Genomic DNA, 18,952 nt, shown 5'->3' with positions numbered 1-18,952 from the left:
TCAGGACACTCTGGACAGCCCTCTCCCTGGGAGCCCCCCGCAGCCCCTCCCCCAGCCCCGGTCCCGCAGGGCCCCTCCCAGCAGCCTGCAGCTCCCCCAGGTGCCCAGGCCGGGGCAGCAGGGCCACTTTAAGGCAGGCCGGGGCTAGGGGTGGGGGTGGGGGCGTACGCACCCACAGCTGCGGACCGCGAGCCATCAGTGCGGCCGAGCGGGCGGCCAGGACGCGGCGGCTTGGCCGAGTTTCTCCTGCGGTGAGGCTGCCCCAGGACCCCGCACGTGGGCAACGGGCCATGGCGGCCTCAATTATCCGCCCAGAGCGCGGCCAAATCTCTGGCCAGGTAAGAGGAGGAGGAAGGGGAGGCAGCTGCGTTGTTTGTAACCGCGCGCGGGCCCTGAGCCCGGTGGCCCTCTTGGCCCGCACAGGCATCTCTCATTTGGGGGACGCCGAGGAGCACGGCTCCAGGAGGGCCACTTCCAGGGGCTTGAGCCGGTACCGGAGGCGGGAGGCCGGAGAGGAGGCCGGCTGAGCGGTTTTGTTACACAGACATGCCTCTCTGGCGCTTGACGCTTGCCAAACTCAAATTTTCAAGCCAGCCACTGGGAGGGTTACCCGGGAGCGGAACTTCGTAGGTATTCCAGAATGTGAATGACGACAACTTTGGTTTTACTTTGAATATAGGAAAGTGTTTTTAACACGGGAAAGTTTATTTTGAGCATGCTTGTCTCTGCACAGCTTGGCATGCTTTTTTCAGTTCGCCTGCGGGCATTGGGTCCAAAAAGTCCTTGCATGTCCTTCCTCAGGCTTACACCCAAACCGGCAGTTGTGCCTGGAAACCAAAGCCCGTTGGCGGGAAAAGGCATCTGTGCTGTTCACACGTCCTCCCACCCTCCGGGGAACTCAAAAAGCCCACTGGCCTCTTTTGAAAGCACCTGATTTATCTTCCCCTGAGCAGAAGCATAAAACCATGACTGGTTTAGAATAAAAGAAAGAAAAAAAGAAGGAGAGAGGGAGGGAGGCAGGAAGGGAGGAAGTTAGTTGATGATGATTAGCCCTCTAAAAGAGCATAAAGCCTCGCCCACTTCAGAAAGCAAGGCAAGCTGGTGTTGGCTTTCTTCTTATTATTTTTTATTTCTGGATAGAGAAATAGGAGAAGCAAAACTTTTGGGCTGCCTGAAGTTTTGTTAGCCCTGAGAATGTTCTGTGTACTTAAATCTCCTCATTCCTTAAGCACAAGCTTTCTGAAGTGACCACTTTGAAGCAGACCAGTTTAATCGTTTTTCTTAATTATTTCAAAACGGACGCACCAATTTAAACTCGAAGGAAAAATAGTATTTTATGGTGCAGGATTAGGCAAAGCTGCACAAAATGAAATTCTGCATAAAATATCTGATTATCTAGTTGTGCAGAGATGATTGAGGCTTCCTACCCTTAAGTCTGAAGCCCCAACCGAACCTTTTGTTTGCATTTGAAGAGCAGCTTGCTCAGTTTCTCCAGATAGAGCTGTTTAAATCCCTTGACTCCTGGGGAAACCAGAGGCCAACAATTGCCCTGTGAGAGTACCAGCCCATGCAGCTGCTGCTGTTCGTCAGCTCTGCTCCTGGTGATAAGAGTGACATAAATAACAACTCACTAAAATGGAGGAGTGATTTGCTTTAACTACTTCATCACCTGCTGTTACTAATTAAGGGTTTAGCCTGCTGCAGATTGCAAATGGAAATCCAGTGTTTTAAACATGGTGGAGACTGGAGTGCCCTGCGTGATGTTGTGATTTAGAAATCAAACTGAGTGGATATAGAACAGAGGTGACGATTGTGTCGAAATTTAAAAACTGCCTACACCTTAACGATCTATACCAAGGTGTTAGCAGTGTTTATCTCTGAAAAAGGTGGAATTAAAAATACTTTTTATTTCCTCTTTAGGCTTTTTTAAAAGAAATTTTCCAGTATTTCTCAATGTATATGCATTGCTTCTGTTTAAAAAAAAAAAAAAAATGGTGCAGTAAGCAATTCAAATAGAAAAAAATTTCCCATGTAATAAAGTCCCACCATCAGTCGAAGTTGTGATGCTCACAGGTGAAAATCTTGGATGTACTAAAAAAGGCAGTTTCCCAAAGCAAAATGTCATAGAAAGTTTTGTTCGTTTTCATTTTATTATTCCTATCAGTGGATTCTTCTCATCACCTATGTTCATATTACACTGCCAACAAGTTATTTTTAACTGCATGAATATTCAGATTTAAGTTGATTAGAAGCTATTCAGTTAATTCAAGTTACCTTAGGATAGTGGACTAGGGCGGTGTTCTAATCTGTCTGATTGTTAACATTCCACGTGTGCTATGGCACCAGTTTTGTAGGACAGGGTGGAAGGAAGCCTTTGGCAGGAAAGCAAATAAGTTCTTTCCAGAGCTGCTTTATTTCATGCTCCTCTGTAAAGTGCCTTGCATCATGGCGCAGAACTGTAGACGTTTATGCAAAACGGCCTGTTAGTGGTGCTGTATGGCCTTATCCCTTTCTGGATCTTTCCTCTCGGATCTCCCTCATGGCCTGCTCTTAGCCACTGACTTATTCCCCTTCTGGGGGAATCCTACAGTCAGAAGCATCTGCACTGGTAGGAAAGGGTTCAAGCTAGCCGCTGTTTTCTGTTATTTAAGGCTTTTCTCCTCTTTGGGCCCTGTTTCCCCTTCTCCGTGGCTCAACATAGTGAAAGAGCCATTTGATTTAGGGCGGTTTTCACCACTTGATGGGGACACATGTTCCCCCTTTAATTCCACTTACTTCCTTCCCCATCCGATTGACTGGATGTTTTCTGTGTGCAGGCTTGGTATTATTTCAGAAAACATGGCCATAACTACCAAGTACAGGACATCGTACTAACAGGGTAACAGCCTTGGGATTTAAGTATTATCACCTTCCAGACGACGATCACAAGGGTCTTACTCAAAGCCGTTAGTAAGTAGCTGGACTAGGAAACAGAACCTGGTCTGTGTGCCTCGAAAGCCTTTGCCCTCTGCCCACAGCATCCAGCTCTTGAAAAAGAATCAGTAGTAGCTTTGGTAGAACTGAGGCTTCTACATGATTCTTCTGTGCTCTGAAGACTGAAAGCTATATATAGCAGCAGAAAAAAAGGATTAGAATGTCAGCCCCATGAAGGCAGGGACCTTGTCTGTCTGTTCACTTTGTATTTGCAACACAGCATCTGCCATGCAGCAGGGGCTCAATTCTTTCTGGGGAGAGAATATAGATAACCATCATATTTAAGTGATGCAAAGTGGCAGGATGTTTTAAAGGAAAGAGAAAATAAATGTTGGTAGTAGAAAGTTTTACAGGTTATTAATAGCCCAGTACACCTTTGTTTATATGTATTATTTTAGTGCAATTATTAATAGCACTCTTTCCCTCTCAAAAGTGTCTCAGTTTAGAAGATAAATGGTCACCTTGTCTGTAGTAGATAGCTTAGTTTTGGACATTCATAGGTTGCTTCAGTTAACCACGTTAATTAAAAAGCAAAACCATAATCACTCCTTTTATGATCACTTGTTAATGACCATTACAATTCTTGGCATTTGGTTCACAAAGGACTATATTGGTATAGAAGAAGCCCTGTGCTACAGTGGAGATTCATAATCTGAGCTCAAAGGCATTGCAGCACCTTTGAGTCCCACATTGCTCCTAAAGTGCTACTGGAGATGGAGGATGTTTTTAAAATGAAAAGGAACATTCTAGAAGGGTCCTGATACTCTGTACTGTAGAAATTCCCAAGTGTTATGCTGCCTTCTTAGAACAAAGGACATTTGAGGGAAATAGAAGGAAATAAGGCTAGTGACATGGGTTGATAACAAGCTATTGAAAGGCTATGCTAAGGAGTTTGAATTCTTACCTGTTTAAAACAGGGTGGGGCAGGTGAATGAGACTGGGTCCTGATGGTGAATAGAGCACACAGATCAACCTCCTGGTCCAACCCAGACCCTACAGTAGGACATACTTAACCATGAGCCGATACCTTCAACAAGGAAATATGGGGGAAAAAAGGGAATGTGTGTGTGTGGCGGGTGGGGGGGGGGCGGCGGGGAGGGGGAGGCAGCAGGTAATCTAAATTAGAGGTCCAAGGTTCACTTAACCAAATGCAATGTACAAGCACTTCATGGAATCTTGGCTTAAAGCAGCTTCTTTCTGACCCTTAAAAAAAAAAAATTCCACAGGGAAACTTGAAATTTAGAAAGCAGATGTGATCAAATTGCCACTAAAAGAAAAGTACAAAACCACAGCTTAAAAGATCTAAAGAAGAAAGTCAGAGGGAAAACAATTCTAGTGGTAGGCGAGGCTGAATGTTAGAGGAAACTGATGAAAGTTGACCAGAGTGGGCTCACCTGGTGATGAATTAGGTATATGCAGATCACCTGGGTGAGGTGGGCCCCTAGACTCTCCCAGCTCACCCCTACTTCATCCTGAAGAGAATGAACTGTATGTGGGACCTGGGTTCCTAGTGTTGGTAATTTCCAGAACTTTATAATTGACCAGGAGAAATAAAGGAATGGCGGGTCTGCCCGGGAAGGAAATAGACTAAAGTACTTGGCTTTCAGAGTATTGCCTTCCGTTATTATTTTGACAGTGAGCTGGCCTCAGGCTCTCTGGTCTCCAGCCTTGCTTCCACTGTCTTACCCACTCACACCAAGCCCACAGTTGTCCCTTCAAGGAAGCAGCCAATGGGGAGACTGCTTGTACATGATGACTTCGTCCTTGATTCATACTTATGTCTGGATAACCAAGGATCTCCAGACATTAACAGAACTAGACACAAATGCAGACACTAGACACAACTATTCCAGAGACAGGTTATTAAGGGAATAGAAAAAACTTCTAAAATTCTGATTTGTATTCTCAGTGAGGGTATCACATCCTAAAAATAGCAAGTTATGAGGAATGACCAAAAAAGAAAAATCTTAGAAGTGAGCAATTCACATTAAATGAACTAAAGTCATAAAAATCTTTGGAAGGACTGAAGAATGAGCTGGTGATATAAAAAATGAAGTTAAGGAACTCTCTTTGAGAAAAGCAGGGACATGAAGGATCAATTGTGGATGTCCCACGTCTAGTGGAAATTGCCAAGGAGGGATGAAGACAGAGGGAATTGGGAAATGGAAGGAAACTTACAGAGCCAAAGTTCCACTGAGAGCCAAGTAGGATGAATAAGAACTATGCTCAGACAAATCCTAGAAAACCATCAGAACTGATAGCAAAGAGAAAAGCACAGACGGGAAAACAAAGCAGCTTATTCTTTTTATCAACAACTGGATGCTAGAAGAAAATGGACCAATAGTTTCAAGGTTCAGAGGCAAGGGATTTTTGACCCTGGAAATATTTACCAGGTAAAACTAGCACTGAATTGTGAGCCCTAATGCCACTCTTAAGTAACAGAATTAAGGGGTTTAACTCCTGAAGTCTTATGGGAACAGAAAGAGGGAAAAAGGAAAATCCAATCAGCCTAACAGAAGGCATGGGAAAAAGAAACATAATTACTGTGGATGGGAAGCATGAAATAACCAATGAAGGGAATAAGACCATTTCACATTAAGTTATAAAAATTTTACAATTGATATTATATGATAATAGTTAATGTACATTAGTTAATGCATTAATATAATTAAATTCCTATATTAAAATCACAGATTATGGAAAGAAACCTAAAAATTCAGATATATACTATTTACAGAATTCACACAAAATTAAAATGATATGGAAAGGCTCAAAATAAAGAGATATGAAAAATGACTATATACTAGAAAAAAATTTCAAGTGAAAAACATTAAAAAGGACAAAGAAGTATATTTCAAATATATAGTTTTCTGCCCATAAAATTATCAACGTATGATCTATAGACTTAAAATATGTTATATAAACATTTAGGTTATTATATAATATATATCAAATATTATAAATTATGTTTTTATGTGAATATGTATAATTATCATGAACCTCTATATACCTAACCCAAAATTAGATACAGTCTGTAGTTGGAGAAATTTATAACTTCACAAACTATAATTAGGAAAGATTTTACCACATCTTATAAACTGAAAGATGAAGTAGACCTAAAGTAAGAAACAAAACAATAAGTTCTGTCTAAAAAATAGAGAATACATGCCCAGCACATATGTGCCCAGCAGAAAATACACATTATTTTCAAGTATCCATGGAACATTAACAAAAACTGTATCACACCACAAAGAAAATACCAACGCATTCTAAGAAGAAGTCATGTAGGATACATTTGCATTAACAATGCACTGAAATAAGAAATGAGTGACTAGTCAATAGCCAAAAAAATTAAAAACCAAAACCAAAAACACCATACTGTTGAAATTTGAAAACAGTTCAGGTAGGTGTTTAATGGAACTCTGAGGTTAAAATGGAAGTATAAAGTGAAATTACAAACTAACAATGAATGAACATAGACACAATATATATCAAAATCTTTGGGGGACAACAGAGTGCCACTTGGAGGACTGTGCCATCCAATAGCACTTTTGGTAGTGATGACAGTGTTCTATAATCATGCTGTCTGATACGGCAGCCACTTGCCATACGTGGATATTGAGCACTTGAAATGAGGCTAGTGCAACTGAAGTGAATCTCAAACTTTAATTTTAGTTAACATAAATCTAAATAGCCCCATGTGGCTATCAGGGTGGACCACACAGTTATAGCCTCTGATAAAGCATCGCCAAGGAAAAGAAGATAAGAAAATTTAATTATATATTACCCTCCAGTTAGAAAGCAAGAATAACAATGCACATAATAAATATTATATACATTTAAAAACTAATACATTTAAAAAGAGAATAAAATGAATTAAAAAAAATATATATATGTGAACATAATTCACTTAAGGTAGAAAATCTAAATTTACTGGTAGTCATTAAGAACTGTAAAAGGTACTCTAAAATCCATCTCTGTAAATGGCTTCAGGCCCAGATTCTGCAGACATGTTTATCTAAATTTTAAGAAGTAGGTAATTCTCTTTTATAAAATATTCAAGACCATAGAACAATATTGAAACTTTCTGTTTCATTCTTCAAAGCTGGCATGACCCTGAGATACCCAAACCAGATAAGACAATACAATAAAACAAAATTGTGTCCAGTTTTACTTATGAACATAGATGGAAAAATCTAAAATAATATGATTGAATTTAGTCTACACGTTATAGGTTTATCCCAGCAAGGGAATTATGGCTTGACATTAGGAAATCTATTAATGTAATTCACTACCTAACAGAATATAGAATAAAGGAGAAAAAAGTATAATTATGTTGATCCAAAAAAGCATTTGGTAAATTTCAGCACCTCGTTCTGATTTAAAATTCTTAGCTTCCAAATAGAAACTTCGTTAATTCAGTAGACGGTTTGGACCAGAAACTTTCTGTATCATATTTAGTGGCAAAAACATTGAATTATTTCCACTAAACTCAGAAACAAGAGAAGAATGCCTAGTGTCAGTCCTACTATTCACCATTGTTTTGGATGTTCTAGCCAGTGCTTTAAGATCAACGAATAAAAGCATAAATTCTGGATATAGGGACAAATGTGTCATTTTTATTTTATTTTATTTTTAGAGAGCACGTGTGCATGCATACTCACAATTGGAGGGTGAGAGAGGGGCAGAGAGAGAGGAGAGAAGGACTCTCAAGCAGGCTCCTTGCTCAGCTCAGAGCCTGTCATGGGACTCAGTCTCATGACCCTGAGATCATGACCTGAGCCAAAATCAAGAGTCTGACCATTAACCACCTGAGTCACCCAGGCACCCCCTCAAAATGTCATTTTTGAAGGCAATATGATTATATATCTAGAAAATTCAAAAGAATCAACTAAAACATATTGGAACTAAAGAGAGAGTACCATAAAGTTCTTGAAGCAAATTCTTCATAAATTAGTAGTAGTCTCTGTGTTAGTAGTAATCAATTAGAAAATACAGAGAGTGAGAAAATCTATCCCCTTTACAGTGACTCCAGAACTTTGAAATATCTAGGACCAAACATGAGAACATGTGTAGAATCCATATGAAGATAACATTTAAAAAGGCCTGAGGAAGACACCTGGGTGGCTCAGTGGGTTGGGCTTCTGCCTTCAGCTTGGGTCGTGGTCTCGGGGTCCTGGAATCGAGTCCCGCATCAGGCTCTCTGCTTAGCAGGGAGCCTGCTTCCTCCTATCTCTCTCTCTGCCTGCCTCTCTGCCTACTTGTGATCTCTGTCAAATAAATAAATAAAATATTAAAAAAAAAAAAAAAAGGCCTGAGGAATTGTTGAACTACTGTGAGAAAAGCAACTACTTTTAAAAATATAATAACCCCTTCGTGGAAAAAAAGGTGTATATATAAAATTACCTGGAAGGATATAGACCAAACTATTGACAGTAGTTGCTTCTAAGGAGGGGATTAAATGAGTAAATGAAGATACACTTTTTTTTTTTTTTTTTTTAACGGAAGAAGGAAGAAAATTAGAAAGCAGGTAGAAATGGGAAGTGCCAAAGTTTTGCTTACTTTGAACTTGACTAGTTTCTTGCACCTCAGATCTTCCTTCCACCCACCCCTGGGAAACCAGGCTGAAGGGGAGTGGAACCCCCATGGTGGAACAGCCTTCCCAGCATCCTGCCTTGCAGATTTGTGTCTTTGGCAAGCTGCCTTTCTCTTCATAGGTGTTTCCAACTCTTGGACCCACTTCTTTAGGCTTCAAGTCTGGTCAGCTCCCAAATCTGTTTTCTCACATGGACCTGTCTGTGGCCTGCCATTTCCCACTGTCTCCTGACTGTTTGCATTAATTCAAGCATCCCTGTTCTTTGACAGTTTTAGTGGATTGTGTTCAATAACTGTAGAGAATAAAATGTAGGAAAATGTAAAGATGGAAATTATATCTTTTTCTAACTGAATATGCTTGAAAATAATCCCAAAAGGAAAGAAAGATGCTTTTTTGGCCCCCAAATATTGGGTTTTGAATAGCATGTGTATTCCATTTAGAGAAAATACTATGCATATCTCTTGGAGTTTAGGAATTTGGAGCTTACTGTGTTTTCTGGAATGTATGTTTCATAAAAATAAATGGTTTGGGAGAGCTACCAGTTTGTTTTTCTCACTAGTAAACAAAGTTTTGAGCAGGATGAGTGATTGGGAAACTGGGACTTAAGAATCCTATCTGTTGTTCCTAGGATGAGAAAGAAACCCGTGCGAAAACCATAGTAGAATACCATTTGTACGCAAAAGTATTTTTAAAATAGCATGACCTTCAGATCCATTCATGACTTCAGGTACTGAAGGCAAGAAATTAATAGTTCCCGTCCCTGAGATGCTTCTAGTGGACCATTCAGTCTACTTGTAGAGTCAGTCGTTGTGTTCTTTATCACCTTTATTTATTGTATCCTCTTGTACATGACATTTTCTCTATGCTCAAATGTTAATTATGTGGTACTTCTGCCTTTTTCCTTCTCTTTCAGGCAAAAATAGACCTCTTGTTAGTTGGAGACCTCACTGTTCAGTACCTGGCAGATATTGCACAGAAATCCTTTTCAAATATTGCAAAAGTCACCATAACCATCAGGGATGTGGGGCAGGCAGCCGCACTGCTGAAGGACCGCCCATTTGACATGGTTTTCCTGAAGATGACTTCTTTGCCAACAGCCGAGTTGCTGGGAGCTATCAAATTAATTAGGTGAAGTTCAAAAACCTTGACTCTATACCTTTATAATAGTTTTTATTAAAACCCATTTCTAGTACAGAAAAAAACACAAACTTTAAAAGATGGTACTGTGTATGCTCTCATTTTTAAGATGAGAGATATTTTCATGGGCAGAATAGGTACACATATTATTGTTTTTGTTGCCAGTTTGACATGCTATTATAAGAATTATCATTTTAATTTGAAAAGTAATAGATATGGGTGAGAATGTGAGAATTAATTAGTCATAGAAATTTATTTGGTATATAGTACTTTAATCCCACAGCTACTCTCCTTTTTAATAACTATGTCACTTAAAATGGCACATCTTTTCAGGGTTCGTTAATTGTGATGGCAGATACTAAAGCAGGGGAGCACTCTCAGCATTATGTCATGTTAGCAATGGACTAAAATCATCTTGTTCAAAGATGTCCTAATGTGGAAGAGCCTCAAGGCTCTCCAGATCCGTCCAGTCCAGATCTATATTACATCCAATACTTTTGCTTCATCTTGTAGCTCCATAGACATTCTGCTGTTTGACCCACTTTGCTCTAGAGGTCTGGAGTCTGGTGGTTGGAGAGTTAGGTGTGCTTTCTTGCCTGACTACATAGGATTTTGAGCCATTTTGGATTTTTTTTTTTTTAATGAGAGAGAGAGAGATTGAGAGAGGTGGGGGTGGGGCAGAGGGAGAGAATCGTATGTAGGCTCCACACTCAGCTCAGAGCTTGACATGGGGCATCATCTCACAACCCTGAGATCATAACCTGAGCCGAAATCAAGAATCAGATGCTCAACAAACTGAGCCACCCAGGCACCCCCCATTTGGGGTGTTTTTAAACAAGGTTAGGTCAAAACGAATTTCTTCCCCGTCTATGAGAAGATTTGAGAGAGCGAGTATAATCACAGATGATATCAGAATATTGAAGGACTTGTAATAATTACAGGACAGGCCTTTCTGTCAGAGACAATGTTGTTATCCCTGAATAACAAGGAGCAAGCCTGTTCTGTTAGGGGCCAAGAAAAGTTGAAATGGGAAGAAGCCAAATTGACGAGTTCCTTGTTAAAAAAGAGAGACATGCAGCTCTGCAGGTTTCTTAGAACTGGTGATCCTCTGCATTTCTTTTGGCTTTCCACTGGGAATATGCACTCTAGACAAATCAGGCAAACTACCTCAAAGTGGATTTCATTTCCAAGATATGTTGTGAACTGTCTTTCTTCTGAAGATATGCCTCTTTTATTACATACCTTTAAAAAACGACTCCTATGAATAGAGTTCCCTGGCTGGGACTTCATCATAATTTCGCATTTATTGTATTTCAACACTTTTGCAACAGTGTTATGAGGAAGGTAGAGCAGGATTTTGTCATCCCTACATGACAAATGACGAAAGGTGAAGGGATTTGCCTAAGGCCACATGACTGACTTTTACAAAACTCAAACTAGAACTCTTTTTTCTTCATGTTCTTTGTAAAAGTCTGTAATTACTTGGCTTCTGTGCTGAAGTCCCTTATTTCGCACCCTTAATGTTTGCCACACTTCGTACAAACATACTTAGCGTTTTGGAAGAGTACTGGACAAATTGGTGTGGCTAATCTCTCTCTTCATTTCAAGAGTAGGAGCCTAGCCAGGTCCCTCTGACTGTAGTAAAGGCTTTGTATTTGCTAGCATTGAAGCTACATTTTGAACAGAATAAGATTATGGTTCTATTTAAGAACAAGTTTTATGTCTAGTTGCAAATATTAAAAGCTAGAAGGTTAGAGGAGAGAACTCCCCGTTTGATACTCACCTGTGTGGGTTCTCCCCACTGGTGGTTTCTTTGCTCTGAATAACACAGCTGACGACTTTTCCGCAGGGAAAAGAAGGTAGACAAAGGTACTAAATATACAGAAATGCATATGGTAGTTCTGTTTTGCTATAAAAACATTTGTTTCAAAAGAAAAAGAGGATCATTTGAAAACACCTGGATATGTTTTTCTTGTCTCTTATTCTGCTAATACCTAGTATATAGTATAGTACCCAGTACCTAGCTGGGGTATGACGGAACGACTGTGTGGGTGTGTTGGAGAAATGCCATTCAGTGCAGACATTGCCTTCTAGCTTTTGCCTTCCTCCCTAAAAAAGGGGTAGTTTTCTTTGTGGAATCTTTGCCTTTCGTGATGCTAGCTTCAGAGGTTTAGGATGTCCCTGGAATTCCCTTTCTTGCCCTCAGAACTGTTATGAGTTTATGACTTATGAATTATTTAAACTCTCATGGGATTATACATGTTCGTGTTTTTGTTTCTATTTTTGAACCTGTGGTTTCTCTTAATGAGTCCTGTAAACTTACTGCCCCATTTGTAAGGCATTTAAACCTTCATCATTCCTAAAGCACTGTATCTTTTGAGTTGGAGCTGACATTTAATGTGCAAACCAGAACGAAATGTTTAGCTTTTCTTTTGCTGTTATTTTAGATTTTTCCCTCTTACATCCTTGTTGCTTTGTAATGTCTCAAAATCTGGATGAGTTCTGCAAAATACACAACTGTTTATGTTCTCTCTCTAGGTATTTTATACATTTCACCAGTTAGTAAGAAGCTTAATGTAGAGTAGAAATGTCCCCATTTATTTGCAGTATTACAGCCCATAATCACAAATCTATATATTTTTAGTACATATGGATTTCTACTGAAGATAAGAATGAAGTATATAGCCTGTTAGCTATAACATTAGGCTTCTTTTTAGAATAAAATGTAAGCAGCCTATTTAGGATTTTTAAATTTATGCTTATATAAGAACTATGTTTTTAGTTTAGAACTAATCAATGATCACTTTTAATCATTCATAAAAATATTGGTAATTTACAGGCTGACATTCTCAAGAATTATGGCACATCTTAGGGGCGCCTGGGTGACTCTGTCGGTTAATCATTTGCCTTTCCTCAGGTCACGATTCCAGCATCCTGTGTCGGACTCCCTGCTCTCCCTCTCCCTCTGCACCTCCCCCTGCAATCTGTCTGACTCACTCTCTTCTCTCAAATAAGTAAATAAAATCTTAAAAAAAAAGAATTATGGCACATCTCAATTATAGGTTAATGATCTTAATAGTACTCCCCAATTTGATTTCATTTTACGAATACATTGTTATTGAGCCAGATGAACTCAAATACTACCCACTGATAGAATGTTTTAAGAGTCTTAGGATTCATATGCTTGGCTTCAGACTTCCAAATTGCACTCCACTCAAAAAGCAGACACTTGATAATTCAAATACATCCTGATACCTTATCTTCCAAAGCCAGGTATAGAAAATTAAAATATGTTTTAAACTCATCGACAATGTATGGATCTGTCTGAAATTGTGATTTTTCCATTCCATGAAATGTCTCTGTAGTCCTTAGAATTCTGTGCTTGTGAGCTTTGAGTAGTTCAGCAGTAGCAGAGGAATGCAGAATGTGGTTCCATCTGTTCTGGCTACAAATCAAGTTTGGATCTGATTTTATTTTTCCCATGTAGTTTCAATTGTCTGATCAGTTGACTTACTACTTCACTAAGAAAACCTAATCTTGTGAGCCACAGGGATCTATCTAACAAGCTGTCCGTCTGTGTCCCCAATTCCAAAACATCTTTGACTTGACAGTGCAACTCAGTAAATCTTACTAGTTAGTTGGCATGACCCAGCCCCTGAATGCTTGATGATAAAATAACAACAAAATATCAAAGTAGTTTTGCTAAAAACATAATCCTATAAACGGACAGTTGAGTGTAAATGTGGTGACCCTGACTTAGGTTCACGGCAATAGCGTAATGGGAACAGAGCAAACCAACCATCACTATCAACAGAACAAACCCTCAGAGCTCAACTAGATTTTATCACAGGTGCCCTATTAGGAGCAAGGGAACTTAACGTTTTCCCGTGTAAAGCTCTCAATTTTCTCATTGAAAATGGTTATTTTAATTAAGTCATTAGCAAAGAACATTATCTGTTACAAGTCCCAAATAGGCCAGCCAGGTTAGTTTGGCTCCAGTTGGCATAATGGATATGGCATAATGGCATAATGGCTCCAGATGGCGTAATGGATAATTGTACTCAAGAAGGCTACCACCCAAAAGCGACACTGGCTTTTGTCCCTTGAAGTCCTTGTACTCCCGAAGTTTCCCCTGGCTTCACAGGGACTTGTAAGACACCACTGGTCCTTTTATTAGATGGTAGATTTCCAAGGCTAGGGCTTTCTTGAGGTTCTTTAATTAGCTGTGTGTATGACTCAGCTCAAGTCACTTTATACGAACTTTTTTTATTTTTTTCAGCTACCAGGGGCCAGACCTGGGCATAGGGGCAAGATTGGGGATCTGTACTGCTGCGGTTTGAGCTTATTTCTCCAGCTCCAGAGATACCAAAGACGGGCATAGGAAGGGACACTAGAATATCAACATCCAGTCTTGTCTGTAGAGTATGGTTTCAGGAACTGTATCGATATTTAAATGGTGTGTGGTATATGGAACATGAAGAGAAATGAACTGTCCCCCAGTGAATTGCAAATTTTTAAAGCCCAAGAGATTTCAACTGAGAAGTTACTCGTAAGGCCTCAAAACCTGCAATTTGATTTTGGTATATGGAAGAAGTGCTGTTAATTGAGGTGGATGAAAGAGATTTTTGCTTTATTTCTGTGTTGCTTAGATTTAAGGAACATTCATTCATTAAGAAGAGGATTTTTTTTTTTTTTTTTTTTGTGATCCTGGAAACCCTTAGCTTATCAATCTGTAGAGAATGTGAATGAGCAGCTGAGCACCGGACCAGAGTGTTGGATTCTGGGAATTCTCTTGGTTCGTGGAGCTCCTGTACAGCATCACAATTAGAGTTTCACTGGCAGGAGAAGTGTTGGGGTTGGTAATTGATTCTGTACTAATGACAAAAATCCAGGAATTCCAACTCTGTCCGATGTAAAGCTTGAAATTTGAAAGTCGTCGTGAGGGCATATAAATTCACTATCCAAGTCTAATCTGCTTTTGTGCTGGTAATGTCAATTTGTAAAATAAAAAAACAGCCACAGAATATTTCTAAAAGCAAAGAATCTGTTTTATTTAAAATTCTCTAATTCTAGAGTATTTTAGCTTATAATTTCTCTTTGTGAATCAACAAAATATTTTTTATTTCAGAAGTTGAGCTAGACAATTCTTTCTGTGGTCCTATTTGTTCAGTTCATTTTTCCTTTCCACTTCCATTTCCCCATCTCGTTATCATGCCTCCATCATATCCCACTTAAAATTATACATGAAATGCTTACATCATGGCAGGTGACATTCTTATCTCCCTCCATGCTACCATGCCCTCCCACACCAGTAAGCTAATGTGCCTTTCTTACCTCCACGTCTGGTCCGTCAGTCAGTCCTAGGATCCCTCCCGCATATTGCTTGTTTTGATGGTCGTACGTCTGCCTGAGCTTCTCATTTCCTCATAGAAATGTGCATTCTCTTTTTTTCTCTTTTGGCCCAAACTCCTCAGAATTCATACAGCAGAATCAAGCCTGAAGAAATCTCAGTTGTGTGCATGTCATATGTTAGCACTGTCCTGCTTGTTTGAAGTAATTAGTAAATATTCTGAATTATTTGATTTTTTTTTTAAAGAAAGTTCTCTGGTATGTCTACTTTACTCTACCATCAGTTCTTGGCTGTGTACTTGGAATATGGTCTCCCAAATCTACACTGTGCTGTCATCCTCCGTCCACCCCATCATAGAGTGGTCTTTCTAAAATGCAAATATAATCCTGTTAATAGCTTAATAGCTTCCCATTGTCCATTTTAAGAAAATACCAAATCTTTAATTGAGCCTAAAGGTCTACATACTTTCTCTGGTCTTATGTTATGTGTCTCTCCCTTAGAGACTCTGTACTATCTTGGACTTGTTTGACTTTCTCTATATTCCAGGGCCTTTTCCCAGGGCCAACAGAAAGTAGTTTACTGCTTATCTGCTTCTGACCCCAGCACCACCCAGTTCTACCTTGTGTAAAGCTAACTCCTAATCAGCCACAGAGGCATTTCTGCCTGGAAGCCTGAGGCTGCAGAGTGGGGTAGTTCCCAGTTATGTCCTTCCACTGGCCTCTATGACTTTTCTTCACAACACCAGGTACATATTTGGCTACTTAATTAATTATCTACAGTGATTTGTTCAACATCCGACCCCCTCAAGAAACTGTTCATGAGAGCAGAGACCTTGTTTTCCTGTCTGTTCATGATATTCCCTAGAGCCTAGCACAAGTCTGGCACTTAGTGGGTTCTCATAGTATATGACTCAGATATATAAATTATGTATACAGTTGACCCTTAAATAGCATGAGGGATGGGGGTACCAATTTCTTGCATCGTCGAAAATCCATGTATAACTTTTTTACAGAGGGTATTTTTTTATTGTGTTGAAATCCCATAACCCAAGTGTTACCATCTTGTCCATTTTTTAGTGTTCAGTTCAGTAGTGTTAAGTGTATTCACATTGTTGTGAACTGTACCTCCAGAACATTTTCATCTTGCAAATCAGAAACTCTATTCCTATTAAACAACTCTCCCTCTACCCCTCTCTGCATCTCTTGATAACCACCATTTTACTTTCTGTTTCTATGAATTTGACTACTTGAGATACTATAAGTACAATCATACAGTACTTACTTTTTTGTGACTGGCCTATTTCACTTAACATAATGTCTTCAAGGTTTATCCATATTATAGCATTTAACACATTTAACATCTTTTCCTTCTTTTTAAAGACTGGATAATATACTCCATTGTATGCATATAACACTGTGATGGTTAATTGGGCCATGGGTACTCAGGCATTTGGCCAAACATTCCACTGGGTGTATCTGTAAGAATGTTTCTGGAATATTTTCACATCATGTTCACAGCAGCACTATTCTCAATAGCCAAGAGGGAGAAGGAACCCAAATGTCGACAGACAGATGAATGGATAAACAGTGTGGCTGTATTAATCAGATTAGATTCTCAAGAAACAGAACCAATAGGATGGCGAGCTATCTATCGATCTATCATCTATCTGTCCATGTACCTAGAGATAAAGGAGGAGAGAAATTTATTTATTTTAAGGAAGTGGCTCATGACTTTATGGAAGCCAAGAAGTCCCAAAATCTGTAGTTGGCAAACCAGAGATCCAGGAGAGCTGATATGTAGTCATTCAGAATGCAAAGGTCTGAGAACCAGGAAAGCTGATGGTATTAAATTTCATTTGAAATGCTGGCAGGCTCACCACCCTAGAATAGCTGATACTTCAGTCTGAGTCTGAAGGCTGGAAAAGGCCAATGTCTCAGCTCTGGAGTCAGGCTGGAGGAGTGCCTTCTTACTCAGACTTTTTGTTCTATTTAGATCTTCAATTAATTATGTGAAACCCACCCACTTTAGGAACGTCACTCTGCTTTATTCAGTCTATCTCAATTCAGGTGTGGTTCTCATCCACGTGTAACTTTTGACTACCTCCAAAAACTGAACTACTAATTACTTGCTGTTGAACTTTGATTATCAGCCTGATTATCAGCCCTGCTGATAATTTGGAACAATCAATTAATACCTATTTTGGATTTTATATGTATTATATGCTGTATTCTCAGAATAAAGTAAAGCTAGAGAAAAGAAAATGTTATTAAGAAAATCATAAGGAGGGGCGCCTGGGTGGCTCAGTGGATTAAAGCCTCTGCCTTCAACTCAGGTCATGATCCCCAGGTCCTGGGATCAAGCCCCACATCAGGCTCTCTGCTCAGCAGGGAGCCTGCTTCCCCCTCTCTCTCTGCCTGCCTCTCTGCCTACTTGTGATCTCTCTCTGTCGAATAAATAAATAAAATCTTTAAAAAAAATCATAAGGAAAAGAAAATATACCCACTACTGTCCTATATTATATTTATTAAAAAATCTACATGTAAGTGGATCCACATAATTCAAACCCTTGTTGTTCAAGGATTAACTGTAATGTGACTTGGAGCATAGAATTGCGTGTCTTTACTTTCAATACATATATAAGATAACCTAACAATATTGTTTAGTGAGGGTTCTTCCAGGTCCTGTCTTAAGGAATAAATAATAACCATGCCTAACCACATACTGATATAATAAATGATGCTTTAAGCATTAGAGAATAGTTATTTTTTCTTAAGCAGTTGAGCAGTTCTCTTTAAAGCCTCGTTCACAATAATATTCTCCTTAGAAAATAATTTCCTTCTAGCTAATGCCAATGCTCAATATCCATTAAATTATTAGAATTTCCAACTTACTGATGTCCTCAGTGTAGTTTATTGTAATGCCACATTCCTTTGTTTTATTTATTTTTTGCTTCAGTCATGTAAAAGTAGAGAGAACAGTGTAACGAACTTGCCTGTACCCATAATACAACTTTAATAATTACAAATACATGACCAATCTGGTTTCATCTCTGCCTCCTCCTACCTTCCCACCCCTGTTCACTGGTGAATTATTTTAAAGCAAATCTAAGTACTTTCATTCACAAGTACTTTAATAAATACCTCAAAAAGATAAGGACTCTTCTAAAAAAAAAAAACCCACAATAACAATATCACACCTGAAAATTAATAAGTTCTTTAAATTATCAAATACCAGTGTTCAAATTTTTCTGCTTATAATTTAATTTTAATTTTTTTATTTATTCATTTTTTAAAGCTTTTATCTATTTAAGTAATCTTTATACCCAATGTAGGGTTTGAAACGAGACTCCAAGATTAAGAGTCACATGTTCCAATGAGCCAGCTACTGCCCTATCTTTTGATTTTTTTAAACTGTTAGTTTATACAAATCAAGATTAAATTTCCCCTTTCCTCTGTTTTAATTTCTTTGTTTCTTACTCTTTATATTTTTAAAAGGGGTCATTTGTCTTATAGAATTTCTCACGCTCTGGATTTTGCTGATTTCATCCCCACAGCATTCTTTAAAATATTTCTCTTTTCCTTAAATTTCTTGTAAAATTGTGGTTAGGTCAAGAATCTGGATATGATTTAAGTTCTTTTTTTTTAAAGCAAGAATAGAAATGGTCCAGACCTTCAAACATCGCTGATTGGAGATGCTGCTTTTACTAAATTTCCATATGAATGCCACCATTTTAAGTTCTACAGAAATAAAGGAAATCACTCTAGTTTAGTTCTTAGTAAGGTAAAACACTGAATCCCAATTTTTTTTTTAAGATTTAATTTATTTATTTATTTGACAGACAGAAATCACAAGTAGGCAGAGAGGCAGGCACAGAGAGAGGGGGAGGCAGGCTCCCT

At 38.9% G+C, this 18,952-nt stretch overlaps 1 protein-coding gene across 1 annotated transcript in view; it reads left to right on the top strand.

Moving 5' to 3' along the window:
• Window positions 1-265: 265 nt before the first annotated feature.
• Window positions 266-18,952, top strand: part of LOC116880666 (spermatogenesis- and oogenesis-specific basic helix-loop-helix-containing protein 2-like) — a 50,919-nt gene continuing 32,232 nt past the window's right edge. The window contains exons 1-2 of the mRNA XM_032879945.1: window positions 266-338; window positions 9,483-9,697. Coding sequence (XP_032735836.1) covers window positions 291-338; window positions 9,483-9,697 — 263 coding nt within the window. The 5' untranslated portion in view covers window positions 266-290. The remainder of the gene's footprint in view (window positions 339-9,482; window positions 9,698-18,952) is intronic.

This window comes from Lontra canadensis, unplaced genomic scaffold (assembly GCF_010015895.1).
Source record: "Lontra canadensis isolate GAN:19392208 unplaced genomic scaffold, GSC_riverotter_1.0 scaffold67, whole genome shotgun sequence".
Lineage (NCBI taxonomy): Eukaryota > Metazoa > Chordata > Mammalia > Carnivora > Mustelidae > Lontra > Lontra canadensis.
This window is presented reverse-complemented; position numbering and strand designations above follow the sequence as displayed.